This window comes from Ochotona princeps, chromosome 19, assembly GCF_030435755.1.
Source record: "Ochotona princeps isolate mOchPri1 chromosome 19, mOchPri1.hap1, whole genome shotgun sequence".
Taxonomy (NCBI): Eukaryota; Metazoa; Chordata; class Mammalia; order Lagomorpha; family Ochotonidae; genus Ochotona; species Ochotona princeps.
The window spans coordinates 5,348,244-5,364,773 of record NC_080850.1 but is presented as its reverse complement, the minus strand read 5'-3'; the positions used below and the strand labels follow the sequence as shown (position 1 = coordinate 5,364,773).

The 16,530-nt window shown below is 43.4% G+C and overlaps 1 protein-coding gene across 1 annotated transcript in view; it reads left to right on the top strand.

Annotated features, from left to right (window-relative positions):
- Positions 1 to 16,530, top strand: part of CREBRF (CREB3 regulatory factor) — a 32,265-nt gene extending 15,735 nt beyond the window's left edge. The window contains exons 5-8 of the mRNA XM_004587418.3: positions 1,049 to 1,238; positions 2,433 to 2,506; positions 7,524 to 7,646; positions 16,237 to 16,530. Of these exons, the coding sequence (XP_004587475.1) occupies positions 1,049 to 1,238; positions 2,433 to 2,506; positions 7,524 to 7,646; positions 16,237 to 16,352 (503 nt within the window). The 3' untranslated portion in view covers positions 16,353 to 16,530. The remainder of the gene's footprint in view (positions 1 to 1,048; positions 1,239 to 2,432; positions 2,507 to 7,523; positions 7,647 to 16,236) is intronic.

The window sequence follows — 16,530 nt, the reverse complement described above, 5'->3', positions numbered from 1 at the left end:
AGCTTTTAATATTTACCCATGCTACACATTTAAATTACTAAGCATTTTTAAGGGAAGGACTTGTATTTGAATTATAATTATGCCTCATGTTTTTCTTTCTATTGGTATCCAATACTGTGCTATAATGTCTCCCAAAATTTTGCTTTAGCTAATTTATTTAAACCAGAGATGAAAGTGTAAATCCAGTAGATAACTCTAGGTTGGATGTGATGTGTGCTATGGGAACTAGTGTGCTGAAGAAGTGTGGAGGGCAGAGCCATCCCTTTTGCCTGGAGTTTTAGGGCAAGACTTCCTGAGTTTTCTATAATGTTATTTTTCATCATTTCCAAAAAAATTTCAAGCAGTTTGATCCTTTCTTGTTGGATTTCTTTTTCTGACTTAAGATTTGTGTTATTTATTTGGAAGAGTTACACAGAGAGACAGAGAAAGATCTTCCATTGGCTGGTTCCTCTCCAGGTGGGCACAACAGCCAGGGCTGGGCCAGGCCAAAGGCAGGAGCCAAGAGCTTCTTTCTTGTCTCCCATGTGGGCTGTCTTTGCTGCTTTTCCTGGGCCATTTTCATGGAGCTGGAGTGGAAGTGGGGCACCTGGCCCATTTGAGATGCTGGCATTGCAGGTGATAGCTTTACCCACAGTACCACAACACTGAACCCACTTGTTGGTGTTTGAGTTCAACAGACAAGTTTATATGTTTTCAGTGCCAGCGTTTAAATATCTTGGTTTGTATGTTTTTAGTACTTGCATTTAAACATCTCGATTAGAGTAAACTCCCAGACTCTTCTGATCATATTTTATATTCTATTTCTGATTTTTGTGCGATGTTGAACTATGCCAGTCCTAGGATTTGAGATACTTAGCACTACTATGCAAGTACTTAGAAATTTTTCAGACTAGGGCTAGAAACCTAGGGATAGGTAAACACATGGAAAAGATTGGAATCATTTTTTAACAGCTGCAACATGAGGAAGAGTTTTATATAAAATATGGGTGTGGGAGAAAATGTCTGTCATTAAAATGACCTAACTGAAACTTCTTTCAACTGCCAATAGGAAAATATGCAGTAAAGAAGTCCCGGCGAACTGACGTGGAAGACCTGACTCCCAACCCTAAAAAGCTGCTGCAGATAGGCAGTGAGCTGCGCAAACTAAACCAGGTCATCAGCGACCTGACCCCGGTCAGTGAGCTGCCCTTGACAGCCCGCCCAAGGTCGAGGAAGGAGAAGAACAAGCTGGCCTCCAGGTAAACTCCGCCACCCTGCGCTCCCAGGCACCAAGGCGATGGGGGGGTTAGATGCCAACTAACTTTTATTTTTATAGAAAAGGTGACCTCCAACTGTTACTCAGAAATCAGATTTTTTTTATAATTACTATAAGGAAATTATAAATTTATCTTTTCAAAGTGAAAAGTGATGTTTATATTCTGCTAGAAGAAGCTTTTAAGAGAGAGGAAAGGAATGGATTCAAGTACATACTATGGTATGCCAGTGGAAAAGACTGCTTTCGTTGGCTTTTTAAAAATGATTTATTGAAATATAATTTGCTAGTAGTAAAATTCATCCCTTTTAATGTGCACTTTTGTGAGTTATTTTATGAATTGTCTTATGTTTTGTGACCAACATATCTAGTCAGTAGCTGTCATTATAATTAATGTTTTGAATATTTTCATCAGCTTAGAAAGATCCTTTTGTATTTTTTGGAGCATCTTAAAAGGTTGTAAAAGTAAACCCCTTTCCTCACCCTCGCCCCTGACAGTGCTGTTTTTTGTCCTTATCATTTTTCCTCTTCCAGAATATGAGTGAAATATACTATATGTAGCATTTTGAGTATAGCTTGCACTTAATGCATTCATGCTTGTTATTGCATGAAATTGTTTGCTTCTTCTTATTGCTGAGTAGTCCTTTGTGAGGCTGTCCTGTGGTTTATCCGTTGGCCAGGTAAAGAGCATTTGGATTGCTTCTGGTTTTTGGCAGTTTTTGAGTAAGGACATGGTGAACATTCACTTACAGTTTTGTGTGGGTGTGTGGGTGAGCATAGGTTCATGTTTCTTGTATAAACACCTAGGTGTATATTTTTAACTTCGTAGGAAACTGTCAAACTGTTTTTTGGAATAGCTGTATGTACTACTTTACATTCCCACTAGCAGCCTTTGAAGATTTTATTGACTTCATGTCTTCTACAATACTTGATATTACTAGTTTTTACTTATTACTTTTTTAACCCACGTATGCTAGCTTTAATTTCGAATGTTTACTAAAGTTTTAAATGTCAATATGGGTACATTATTGTGTTATGGGGTTTTTTTTGGTAACTTAATTCTTTGCTAAGTAAACATCAATAGGCAAAGGTTATTGATTGCTATTATAAAATGTTTCACAGCAGCAAGATGTATATCTTGAATACCACTCGAAAATAAACTAATCACTTTCTTTTACAGAGCTTGTCGGTTAAAGAAAAAAGCCCAATATGAAGCTAATAAGGTGAAATTATGGGGCCTCAACACAGAATACGGTAAACAAACTTTTTAGAATTTTATTCACTCCTGTTAGCTTTGCTGACCACTCTTCTTTTCCTCTGGTTTTATTATTTGTTTCCCCTGCATTGTGCCCAGCTTTTGGCTAATCTTTTTTTTTCCCAAGCAAGTCTTTTTTTTAATATTTATTTTTATTTGGAAGGCAGATTTACAGAGAGAAGAGAAATAGAGAAAGATCTTCCATCTGTGGATTCTCTCCCCCTAATGGCTGCAAGAGCCAGAGCTGAGCTGATCTGAAGCCAGAAGCCAGGAGCTTCCTTTTAAGTTCCCCCATGGGTGCAGAGTCCCAAGGCTTTGGGCCATCCTGTACTGCTTTCTCAGGCCATAAGCAGGGAGCTGGACGGGAGGTATAACAGCTGTGACAGGAATCTGTACCTATATGGGATGCTGTTGCCACAGGTGGAAGATTAGCTTGTTAAGCCTCGGGGCTGGCCCTTGCTAGTCTTATTTTTAGTCATCCATTTAGTTAGCCACATGTTCATGTCCGTTCATTCTTTTTTTTTCTTTTTAGTTATTTTGCATATTTGAAATACAGAGTGACAGAAAAAGAGGATGGTATTCCATCTGCTGAGTTGCTGCCCTAATGGTCACATCAGCCAGGACCAGTCTGAAACAAAGATCCAGGAATGTCGATCAGGTCTCCTAGGGGCTCAGGCACTTGTGTCATCTGCACTGCTTTCAGGCACATGGGCAGGGAGCTGGGTTGGAAGCGGCATTCTGATGTAGGGTGCTGGTGACACAGATGATGGCTTCATCCCTGGGGCCACAACCAGCCCCCTTCCCTCCCCACTGTGTTCACTCTTGTCCTGCTTTAGTGTGAGTGACCTCTGAAAGGCAGAGCTCACCTCTGTGTCAGTGAGCTGATCCTCTTGGGACTTGACTAGCCAGTTTTGTTGACTGACTGGATAGTTTGCCGTGAGTTAAGTAGTGGTATCTTAACCCTGGTGTGAATAGCTTAGATATCTTTTTCCCCCACTCTAATTGCTTGTTGGAATGTCCGAGTGTTTTTTAAAATACAGATTCTTAGGCTTCTCCAGCTTTCTGAGTTGTAATCCGCAAGTAGATTTCACTTGCTTAGATTATTTTAATATAACTGTCTGGCGTATTTGGGAAGCATTGGTTTTGGTCTCAACCAGAGTGCTTCCCGATCTCTCATGTCATTGCACCTGTAAAAAATCATCTTCTCTAAGGCATCCTGGAGTAAGTAAAAGGAGCAGGCTGCTCGTGGGAGGAGCCCAGTCCAGGCTGAGATCTTTATCTTACACCTGAAGCCCTTTCATGGTAAGCAGAGCAGGGGATTGGGAAACATGGCTCTCAAGAACCACTCCCTCTGCTCTCCCTGGCTCAGTGTAAGTCTGATGTCATGACAGCGTGTCCTTCTGCCTCTCTAACTGTGGTCGTCGCCGTGTGGCACTTGGGTACGTTGTGTCTGAAAGTGGGACTGTGTGCAGAATGATCATTTACAGTTTGTTTCTACAGGTTTTCCTAAGTTTAGCATTCAGTAAACTTTGTGCCATTTAATCTTTCATCTTTGTTATCTTATTTCCGTTTGTGCAAGATCAGAGAAAATTATTAGCTGTGAAGTTTACAAATTGTGAAAAGAACTGATGTTTTTATTTCTTAATGGCCATTGAGAAGCTTTAACTAAGGTAAATGAATTAGGTTTAAAAAAAAAGTTGGTTTGTTAAATGGAAGTATTCTCTAATTTCCCATTATTCTTGTTTGCTTTTGAAGCATTTCATAATTTTTTCCTGTGCATTTCCTCTTCTTTTATTATACGCTGCAGATTTCTGAACTCAGTATCCCACCCTTAGTCTTCTCATTTAGAGATCAGTTTCATCTGCAGTACATTATTTGGAGTGCATGTGTTTTGTGTTCCACAAAGAGGACTGTGTTGTTCACAGTAGGATCATCAAACACAACAGTTTTTCCCACGGTCGGCTCCTCTTGGTGTTGGAAAAGACATCCGTCCTGCTTGGCTTACCATTCTCACCAGAATGTTTCTGAGATTAAAAAGTAAGCTGTTAGAAGTTTGACTTGCTCTTGGCAAAGGAGGCAGCTGAGAGGAACACTGAAGAATTTCTTGAAGAAATTAAGACACAGAAAGAGAACTCCCATGTATTGGTTCGCTTTCTGAATACCCACAACCACCAGGACTTGGCTGGAACTAGAAGCTCAAACCCGGTCTCCCACGTGGGTGGCAGGGATCCAACTATTTGAAATATCACTTGCTGCCTCCCAGGGTCTGGCTTGGTAGCAAGCACTTGCTGATAGAGGATGTGGGTGTTTTGGCTGCTGAGTCAATTGCTAAGTTCCACTGCCTGCTCCCTGTTGAAGCATTTGACCTTGAGTTCTGTGAGTTGTACCCTTGTTCTTCCTGATTATCTGAAAGTTAGTCTACTACTGCTTTGTGGAACACTTACTATTATCTGTATGCTAACCTATTGGTTTCTATATAGAATTTGTGATTCAAAAATCAAAGACATTTGGAAAATATTTGGGACTTAAGAGCAAAGACTTTTCAAGTTTGTATCTTGAAAAGTGAGGTCATTGAAAGGAACATCATCTATGATTACTATAATTTGTTTTTTTTTTTAAAGATTTATTTTTATTACAAAGTCAGATATACAGAGAGGAGGAGAGACAGAGAGGAAGATCTTCCGTCCGATGATTCATTCCCCAAGTGAGCCGCAATGGGCCGGTGCGCGCCGATCCGAAGCCAGGAACCAGGAGCCTCTTCCAGGTCTCCCACGCGGGTGCAGGGTCCCAATGCATTGGGGCCGTCCTCGACTGCTTTCCCAGGCCACAAGCAGGGAGCCGGACGGGAAGTGGAGCTGCCGGGATTAGAACTGGCACCCATATGGGATCCCGGGGCGTTCAAGGCGAGGACTTTAGCTGCTAGGCCCCACCGCCGGGCCCAATTACTATAATTTTATAAAGGAATTAAAATCTTTTTAAAGACTTATTCATCTTATTGGCAAGGCAGATTTACAGAGAGAAGGAGATACAGAGAGAATAATCTTCCATCCTCTGGTTCACTCCCCAAATGGCCACTGTGGTCAGAGCTGAGCCAATCCAAAGCCAGGAGGAGCCAGGAGCCTCTTCCGGGTCTCCTACACGGGTGCAGGGTCCCAAGGCTTTGGGCCGTCCTCCACTGCTTTCCCAGGCCACAAGCAGGGGGCTGGATGGGAAGTGGAGCAGCCAGGAATGAACCAGTACCGATACAGGATCTCAGTGGTTCAAGGTGAAGATTTAGCCACTAATCCATTGCTCCTGGCCTGAAGTTAAAATCTTGTGAGCTAGATGCTTCTGTTTCCAAAGCCAAAGTTTTACGGCAGGCAGTGCTTCCTTCTCCACCCCCACTTGTACTTGCATGGCTACTGCCAAGATTTGAGAGGAGCAATTCTGCTGTTTTATTTTTTATTTTATTAAGTTTTTTGACTTGACATATTTAGGGGAACCTCCTTGTTCGAGTTTAGGCTTCATGTAAATGTCATTATTTGTGTTTAAACAAAAGTGTTCAGTCTCAGTTATTCATGGACCAGAAGCGTAAGTTTCTTGTTTCATGTATTCTGTGGAGGTAGCTGTACTTTCCTTGTTTAATGAAATATTGGCCCTGCATATAATTTTATCTTAAACATTTATTTATTTTTGTTGGAAAGATAGATTTATAGAGACAAGGAGAGACAAATATCTTCCATCTGCTGGTTCACTCCCCAGATGGCTGCAGTAGCAGGAGCTGAGCCCATCAGGAGCCAGGAGCTTCTTCTGGGTCTTGTACATGGGTGCAGGGTCCCAAGGCTTTGGGCCATCCTCTACTGCTTTCCCAGAGCACAAGTAGGGAGCTGGAAGGGAAGTGGAGTAGCTGGGACATGACCTGGCGTCCATATGGGATGCTGGCACTTGCAGGGCGAGGATTAGCCAATGGAACCATTGTGTTGCCCCCCCCGCATGTGCTTTTAAATTGTTTCCTTTCTGTTATTTGTTCATTTTTCTTTTCTACTCAGTTTAGATAGCCTCTTTTTTTTTTCAATATTTTCAGTAGTTGAAGAATAGCAAATCTGTAATTGAGAGAGATGATGGTCTGTGGTTTTCTTTATGCATGGTTTCATAGAATGAATTAGGCCATGATCTTTCTCCCTGTCTCTGTCTTGAGAAAGTTTAATGAGATTCATTTCTTCATTGAATATTTGGTAGAATTCACTATTAAAATTCTAATTTTTCTTTTGGCACTATTTTTTGGTTTTCCATTCTTATACTATAAATAAACCATTCAGATTTTCCATTTCTTCATGTGTTGATTTTGTTAAGATACATTTTCTAGAGATATGTCCTTAGTCAAGTTCATAGCATTTTCTAGAAATTTGTTTCACTTTATTCAAGTCCGTAGTGTTTACCGATTCTGAAGCGATGATGGATGTGGGTGACTGGTGTTTTCTGTTTTAGGATTGGTCTGGCTGAGTACGCAGGTGGAGTTGCCAGTTTTGCTCTTTTCAAGAACGGGCCTTTGGCCTTGTTATTCTATGGTGTGTGTGTGTGTGTGTGTGTGTGTGTGTGTGTGTGTGCTGTTTGTTCATTGATTTTTGCTCTATATTATTTTTTCTTCCTTCCACTTTTGTTTAACTTTTCTTTTAAGTTTCTTGAAGGAGACCTTGTTTATAAAGCTTTTTATCTCTGAAGAACTTGATTTGATTTATTCAGTAAACATTTGCATTATTTAATATGAAAGTCATTATGATAGGTCTAAAGTTAGGAAAATAAATTAGTCCAGTTGCTTATAGGATTGAGGACGTTGGCGTCAAGCTTCCAGGTGTTACCAAAAGCAGCACATCATCTGATGTTCGTCTCTTTAGCTAGAAAGACTTACATAGTCATCATTGCTTAATGTTTTCTTATGTATTTTCCATTTTAAATAATATCTATTACTGCATAATGAAAAGCAAGTTCTTCTGTGTTATTGACCTAGTCCAAATGTTTTTCTTTTCTCTTCTATAGATAATTTATTGTTTGTAATAAACTCCATCAAGCAAGAGATTGTAAATCGGGTACAGAATCCGAGAGAGGAGAGAGGCCCCAACATGGGGCAGAAGCTTGAACTCCTCATAAAAGATACTCTGGGTAAGAATTTGGGTAAATTCATCATTAGTAGTAAAATACATGATTCATATTGAAACCAAGTCCTTTTAGTTTGGGGAAAATCGCAAGTGCTGTCAGTGTAGTTAAGGCTCCCTAGAGTAATTTATCTTTTGAACTCTGTGTTTGTAAACGTGTACTCCTGCTTCCTACAGTTCATAATTTAGACTTAATTGCTGAACTACTTAGGAAAGACAAATGTGGAACAAATTGAGTTTCCTTGAGAGAAACAAGGGAAGCCCCTGAGCTGTCAGGCTTGGGGTTTATACTTTGGTGGAGAATCTTACTTGTTTGTGGTACTCACTAACACGTTTCACAGGATTCTGAGTCGGCTACCCGGTTTCCCATTCCTGAATGGATTGTACCAGGTAGAGAGGATCAGAGTGGCAGCTCAGCTACCCTAGCAGCAAACCACCTGACCAGTCAGTGCCGTGCTAAGACTGTCCTAGCAGAGGATGGTCCTTGGAAACCACCCAAATGTTTACCTTGTACAAAGCCCTGTTTATATTGAAAACAACCATAGGGTGACAAGTAGATCCTAAATACTGATCTTTTCCTAGACTGCCACAAACTGATTTCTACTTTTGTGTAGGTAATTCTAGCACACAAGAAGCTTTTCTCTGCAGACAGATTGATACTATTTGAATGGAATTTTTAAGTTTAATTTTTAGAATTTATTTCCATTGGAAGGCAAAGAGAGAGCATACCCCGTCCACTGGTTCACTCCCGAAATGCCTGCAACTGGGCCTGTGCCAGGTGGGAGTCAGAAGCCAGGAAACAAGTGCACGTCTCTTCCATGTGGGAAGCGACTTCAGTGCCTCACAGGGTGATCTTCAGCAGGGAACTGGAATCAAGAATTGGGATTCAAAGCTGGCACTTTTGTATGAGCTATGGGCATCCTAGTAGTATGCTAACTGTTAGGTCAAGCAACTGCCCTTTAATATGTTCTTTGAATGTTGTATGTATTATGTCAAAGAATTATGATCTTTGTTTTTTAGAAAGCATTTTCGGTCTTTGCTGGGAGGAAGAATGACTTTAATATTTATTACAGGAAAAAAATTATTTCTGTCTTCTCTCTTTTCATTAAAAGGTCCTGTATATATGTGCATAAGAGTGCATGCTCCCTTTGCACTTAAAAGGTATTTTTACCACTTGTACAATTTTTGACCCATTCCTGCTGGTGAGGGTTACAGCCTAGCCCAGCCCAGCTGGCCACATGTCCCAGATGTAATGTGTACTGGTATGTATTGGGACCAAACCTGTCCCAACCCGCACTCTGTTCTGGTGTTCAGATTCGCCAGGAAGTGATGTGAATTGGTTCAGTCTGGTCCACCCCCGACCTATGCCAAATGTATGCCAGTGGGTACCTTTCTCTGGCCTCATCTGGGCACCTTTCTCTGGCCTCATCTGGGCACCTTTCTCTGGCCTCATCTGGGCTGTTCCCTATCATGGTTCTTGCACTCTCCTGCAGGGACTGTGTCCTGACAGAGGAGTTTCCCAAGCTCCTTCATCAGAACCTCTCCCTGTGGCAGATCTTGCACATACCAGTGGGTCCATGGGCCAGCCCTACTCAGTCCACCTCCTGTCCTAGCAGGAATAGTGGCCTTTCTTGACTGGTCTTCACCCTATTCTGGTTCTTATTGTTGGATGTTTCAGCCCAGCCAAGGCTCGTCCATACCCAAACACAGCTCACACATGACTCAGTAGGGGCAGAGACCCAGTCTAATCCATCCTACACCTACCCTGGTCTTCCAGAGCACCAGATGGTGCTGGAGTCTAGCTCGGCTTGGTGCGTCCAGCCCCAGTTCACACTCACACCAAGGGAGACTAAAGCCACATCCAGACCAGAATGCAGCCCCCACTCCAGCCCCTGCACTCACCAGCCCCTGCCCTAACCACAACCCAGTTAGGGTGTCCTTTTAGCTCTCCAACCAGGCCTGTTCCCAGCCATAGATTGCGCACGTGCCAGTGATTGCTCTGACCCAACTTGGCATAACCCCTCACCTGTTTTGACCTTTGCCTTTGATGCTGTGTCCTGGCATCCCTGGCTCATGCAGACCAGTAGGTGTAAGAGCCCAGCTCGGCATGACCTGTGCTCCAGCCTGATTTCTGTTCTTGCTTGTGAGCTAAGGTTTGCTCGGCCCTGCCCAGTCTGCTGCCTTCCATTACCAACCCACATGTTAGCCAGCCATTGGAGCTACTTTGCCCAGCTTGTCTGACCCCAGGCCTGGACCATTTGATCATCAGTGAGAGTTGTGACCAACTAGGGAGTTTCCCAAGTTCCTCCGCTTGACCCACTCCCAGACCCAAATCTCATTCATGCCAGTGGGTATTAGGCCAGTGCCTGGCATAGTCTGGCCTTCCATTTTGGCCTTGTATGAGTTGGTGAACGTTGCAGCCCGGCCCACCCCACACCCTGCTTTAGGATGCACATTTGAGTGCTGCTGCCTTGACTTGTCCAGAATGTTGTTGGTTCCTTTACCTATGAGTGATGGTAGGCTCCTTGATCATACCTAGCTTAGTCCATCATCACCCCAACTCTTGAGCTAACCAGTGGGACTTGTATTTCCATAGGGTTTGGTCCACACATCCCCCACAGAATCTACGCCTGGAAATGGTTCTCTGGTGTGCTGGTTAATGTCCTGGCCCTGCCTAATGTTACCTATCTCCTGATCCATCATTCTGTCAGGTACTAGGATCTGGTCCTGCTAGACAAGCCCCGAGCCTTAGCTTTTGCATGGACTGGTGTTAGGTGGTCAGCATTGTTCAGTGATAACAAATTCTACACAGGGCTCAAAGGAGTCTGGTGAATCAGTCTGACCCATGAAGATCATCTGGTCCCTGTTCTCCAAACTACCGGTCTAAGTACTCTCGCTTACCTTCAAAGGAAAAGTTACTCTGTCCTTGGGGGTCTTCAGGATTGATTCACAACCCAGAAGCACAGTGGGCTGAACATGGAGGTGCCTAGGCAGCAATTCATAGCTCCAAAACCCCAGAGCTCGCAGTCGGGTGGCCAGCAGGCAGAGCCTGGTGCCAAATGGTGCACTGGCTTCCCAGGGACAGCTCACTGCTTGTACGCAGTGGCTGGAATCAGGGCTCTGAACATGGAGACGGATCTGGCCTGGAACCTGCCAGCAGCCAACAGGCTGCTAGAAATTTTAACCCCCAGACCCCAAGGTTGCCCTTTCCAGTCCCATCCATTGCACAATGTTGGCAGCGGTTCAGGCCCGGACCCACCCTGTTCTCCAGATTTCCCCTCTCAGTGTACTCAGCAGGAAGGGAGCAGCCTCTGGAGCTCGGGCAGGCCCGGGGACAGCTCACCGCATGTTCACGGTGGCTGGAATCAGGGCTCCAAGCATGGAGACGGATCCGGCCTGGGACCTGCCCCATTCTGATCTTTTTAATTGAGTATTTAATCACTCCCTTGAGATCTTTTCTTCACCAGGACTCTGCTGACTCTTTGTGTGTTGGCAGTATTTGTCATTTTTTCTTCTCTCCCTCTGTATATATGTGTATATAAGAATCATTAATTTACCTGAAAGGCAAAGTTACAAAGAGAGAAGAGAAAGCAAGTTTCTAGACACTGCTTGTTCTCCCCAAATGGCTGCAGCGGCTGAAGCTGCGCTGGTCTGAAGGAGCCAGGAACTTCTTCCAGGTCTCTCAGGAGTTTGAGAACGTGGATCATCTGCTGCAGCTTTCAGAGGTGTGTTAGCATGGAGCTGGGTCAAAATGGAGCTGCTGGGCCTTGAACCAGTACCCATATGGAATGCTAGCACTACAGACAGAGGTGCATTCTACTATACCATGGTGTGGTCCATTCCTGAATCTTTTTGTCTCTTCAGTATTTTAATTTTTTTCCTTTCACCTTCCCTTTCTCTTAAAATAACTCTTTTCTGTGATTACTTTTTTGTTTTAATTTTAGAAATTATTTTTCCTTTTTTATCTAATTATTTTCTGAGTTCTGTCACCTTACCTATGAGTTTTTCAATTTCTGACTGTTATTCCATGTCTTACAGCATTTTCCTTAATGTCTTTAGTTCATCTTGAAGTACTGTAGGTTTTTCATTGGTCTTAGGGTTTTGTTTTTAGGTATGCTTTCATTTTTATAATTTTCCTAAGAATAACTGTTTGGTAACTTTTGACCTCGACACATCTGTGTTGCTCATTTATATATAAAATTAGCGTTTCTTCACTTTAAATAATATTTTGGTTTAAAATTTGGTTTACATTATTTTTTATTTCTTTTTCAATATTAAAAATGTGGCTGCCTGGGGCTGCTGCCTGCATTGTTGGTAATCCCCTATGGTTTGAGTCCCCACTGTTCCACTTCCAGCTCCCTGCTAATGGACATGGGAAAGCTGCGGAAGATGGCCTAAGTACCTGGGCCCCTGCCATGCTTATGGGAGGCACAGATGGAGTTCCAGGCTCCTGGCTTCTACCAGGCCCAGTCCTGGCCCTAATGGGTATTTGGAAAATGAACTCTTTCTCACTATCATTCTGCCTTTCAAACAAATAAATATTCAAAACAAAAGAAGCATGCAGCTGCTTTAAAATGATAATGTTTGAAAAGCAGAGTGATGGAGAGACAGACACAGAAAGAGCGCAGACTTGAATCTGCCGGTTCACTTCCCAAGCGGCTGTCCCCGTGAATGGCAGAGACTCAGCCACTCCGATTGCAGCCTCTTCCCCAGTCATTGTATGCTGCCTTCCCAGGCACATTTGCAGACAGCTGGAGCTGAAGAGGAGGATATTGTGTCTCCAGTCAGCTTCTGCAAGTGGCTGCCTGACACATCACACTCCAACACGTCCCAACAAAGTACTTTTTGAAATTTTTTACTGTTTTCCCTTTTCCTTGTTTTATCTGCTGCCTCTCTCTCGCCTCCTGTTCTCTGCTCACTACCCCCTTCTCTTTTCTAAATCTTTTGTTTTTGTATTAGTAGATTTTAGTCCAAACTTTGGAGATTTTTTATCAGTATTGGTTCTTGTCCTACAAGAGGGCCCAGTGTGATTCATTTTCTAACTTCCCCGAGGCTACACTGGACACTTTGGCCTTACTACACACACACCTTGTACTTGCTCTTGGGTTGGCTGGAGGCTCTCAACAGTTTGGGCTGCACTTCTCAGGTTGGCTTCCATGCGGTCTGTGAGCAACCCCCTGGCTGTTCCCAGCTTCTTCTGTTCTCAGGTCCAAAGCTGCCTGTCCACTCCCTCTCCATCAGCACTCATTCAGGGCATGGTGATTGGATGTTGGCATTCATTGCAATGCCGTGTTACTAGTGACTGTTTCCCATGGTTTTACCAGTTAGTTATCCTGTTTTTACAGGGGAGGAATGGAGATTGAAAATCCATACTGCCATACAGTTGTCTTCCCAGAACTTCTCTCTGTGCCACCTTAAATATTTTTATGAATAATTTAATAGACTACTCTTTGAAACTAACTGGTATAGTGTACTCTTTTGTGATTAGCTCTTTGGAAACCTTCTCTGTCTCTCATATATAACTGTCAAATTGTAACCACTTCTTAGTTTTTATAATTCATATAGTATTAGAAAATGATTCAATTCTTTCATGCTTCAGGTTTATTAAAATTGAGTAAAGTTGTCTTAGGCTTTTTATGTCCTCTCTTTTTATGTCCTGTTTGTGGTTAGGACTGCATTTTCCTTTTTTACTTTGTGCCGTCATGTGTGTGTGTGTGTGTGTTTTGTTTTGTTTTTTAATTTGAAAAACAGAATGCCAGAGAAGGAGAAACAGAGAGGAAGAGCTCTTGTGTCTGTTGGTTCACTTTGCAGAATAGCCTTAGTGCTTGGGGCTGAGCATGGGGTATACCGGCCGAGTACCTGGGCCATCTCCTCCTGCTTTTCCAGGATCTGAAAGGGAGGTGTCAGGACTCCAGCGGGCACTCTGATACAGGTGCCTACACTGCAAGTTAAGGTGGCTTAACCTGCGTGAACTACAATGCCCGTCCTTGTTCTTATTTCTTGAATTGATTAGAAGTTACTTGACTTCTCCCACCTCCCCTCCTCCTGCCAAACAATCATTTCTTGAATTTACCATCCTCTCCTCGCCCCTTCTCTTCTCTGCCTTCCCCTCCCCCCTCCTCTTCCCTCTCCTCTTTATTTTTTTTCTGAAAGGCAGAGTTACAGGAAGAGGGAGAGACAGAAAGAGAGGTCTTCCATCTGCTAGTCCACTTCCCTAAAAGTCCTCAATGGCTTGAGTGAGGTTGGTCCAGAGCCAGGAATCAGGAGTTTGTTCCAGGTCTCCCACATGGGTCAAGAGCCCAAGCACTTGAGCCATCTTCTGCTTTCCCAAGTATATTAGCAGGAAGCTGGATCAGGAATAGCTGGGACTTGAACCTGTGTACATAGGGATGCCAGTGCTGCAGGTGATAGCTTTATGTACTGTGCGACAGTGCCGGCCCATCTTCTCATTTCTTTAGTTATTAGTTATTAAAAAGATTTTTAGGGCCTAGCGGCATGGCCTAGCGGCTACAAGTCCTCACCTTGAACGCGCCGGGATCCCATATGGGCGCAGGTTCTAATCCCGGCAGCCCCACTTCCCATCCAGCTCCCTGCTTGTGGCCTGGGAAAGCAGTCGAGAATGGCCAGAGCTGAGCTGATCTGAAGCCAGGAGCCGGAAGCTCTTCCAGATTTCCCACGTGAATGCAGGGTCCCCAGGCTTTGGGCCATCCTCCACTGCTTTCCCAGGCCACAAGCAGGAAGCTGGATGGGAAGTGGAACAATTACAACATGAATCTGTGCCCGCTTGAAATGTTGGCACTTGCAGATACAGGAATAGCCATTCAAGTTACCACGTCACACGATTACAACTTGAAATGCTTATGTGGACATTTGAAAAGATGCACTGTCTGCTCTTCTAGCTAGAGATATTTTGACTACATCTTCTTAATTAGTTTTTTTTTTTTTTTTGGTGGTTGCATTAGTAAAATTTTTTTTTTGTAATAAATGTCAGATGGAAGCTACTTGTGAAGAAAAAGGTGTGTTTTGGCTGAAGGTTTTGAAGTTTGCAGTTGGAGATTGGGTAGCCCTGTTGTGGTGTTTGGTGAACATGAAGAGAATCGATAGGACAGGGTGCAGGCAGAGGCCTAGCCTCCTGATGAGAACTGCCTCCTGACACTGTCGCCCTGGTGACCTCTGCACCTTGGATGCCCTTTGACTCTGTGGGCACAGGGGGACACCAAAACTAAGATCTAGACCAGCAGCCTGGGTGGGGGATCTGTCCTCAGGGTAAGGCGGAGTGGGGCTCTCCGGCAGGGGTTCCAGGGGTATTGCCTTGTTTCTATGTTTTGTTTGGAATGCTAGAATGTTAGAATTCTTTACTACAATATCTTCCTTATGGGTTACAGTCTTCATCATCACAAAGTGTCTCCGTTTACTTTGTTGACAGCTTCCGCCCTTTGCTCTCTTCTGTGTGGTGACACACCCAGGAATGCAGCTTTATTGTAGGTGTGTGTGCAGTGTCCCTTGGCTTGCCCTTGGGTTAACAGTCCTTCTGAATCACTTTGTATCTCCTTTCCATCCAAGTGCTTCCACACTGGTGTAAAATCTAACATGTGGAATCCTCGTTGAAGTTCCCCTAGTTGTCTTAGTAATATCCTTGTAGCCTTTGTGTGTTTGTGATCCAGCTGAGCATCATTCATTGCATTTAGTTACGTTTCTTTCATCTCCTTTAAACTACATCTGTCTGCCAGGCATTTTGGTGGAATGTTCAGGTTCTAAATGTCTCAATATTTGAATTTCTCTGTTTTCTCACGAGTAAATGCAGTTCAACATGTTGACAAGAATACACCATGTGTTCCTCTCATCGATCAGCCAAGAGGCACATAATATTAATTCGTCCTATGGTTAACCATGCTAAACCTGATACATAATTAAGATGGTGTCAATATTTTCTACAATATCTTTTGACTTCTTCTATGGGCAATGATTAAATAAATATTTCACATTTTTGTTCTGTTGAAACCTTAAAAATATCTATGCACCTGTGTAATTTGACTTACTAATTGTAAATATGTTTTGATGAGGAAGATAAGCAGGTCAACATGTATGCTGCCCCCACTTCCACTTTTCCTCCCTCATTTAACTTTCTTGTTTATTTGGCTTCTTACAATGAAGGGAGCATACTTTACATTGATTGTACAGAGGGCTGAAAACATCCTTGAGGTCTGTTTCCCATTATATGAGTAACCTCCCCCAGCCTGCTGCACACCCTGTGGCACCCCGTGAGGTCAGAGCAGCGAACGGCGGGAAGCACAGTGGGCGTTCTTCAGAAGCATTGTCTTGAGTCTCTGGGTGCAATGTAGGCTCCTGCGACTTCCCCACTCCACGGGTGCTGCACATCACACTTCATTTGACTCTCCCAATCCTAAAATTGTGGGTTCCAGGATTGGATATGTGGAATGATTTTCTGGGCTTCAGGCAACAAGCAGCTGAGGGCTCACTTGGGACCTGCATCAAGCTGAGGGCCCCAGCTGACCCTCAGCTATTCCCACCTCTTCCCTTCCCTAGGTGCCTTCTCTGGATCTGTGTCTAAGTGTGCCTTTTATTCTTCTCTTCAGGTCTCCCAGTCGCTGGGCAAACCTCTGAATTTGTTAACCAGGTGTTAGAGAAGACCGCAGAAGGGAATCCCACTGGAGGCCTTGTAGGACTAAGGATACCAACATCAAAAGTGTAATCACCTTCATTGGAACACTGGTCAGAAATGACTGTTTTGGTCATGTTAGCCGTTGTAAATTTTCATTCTGTTTTGCATGTCAGTTAGCATTATGTAAACATTTAACAATTAGGTTACATTGTTTTAAAAACTAAATAGCATAAGTGAAGCATGATCCAAAATACTTGATCATTACATT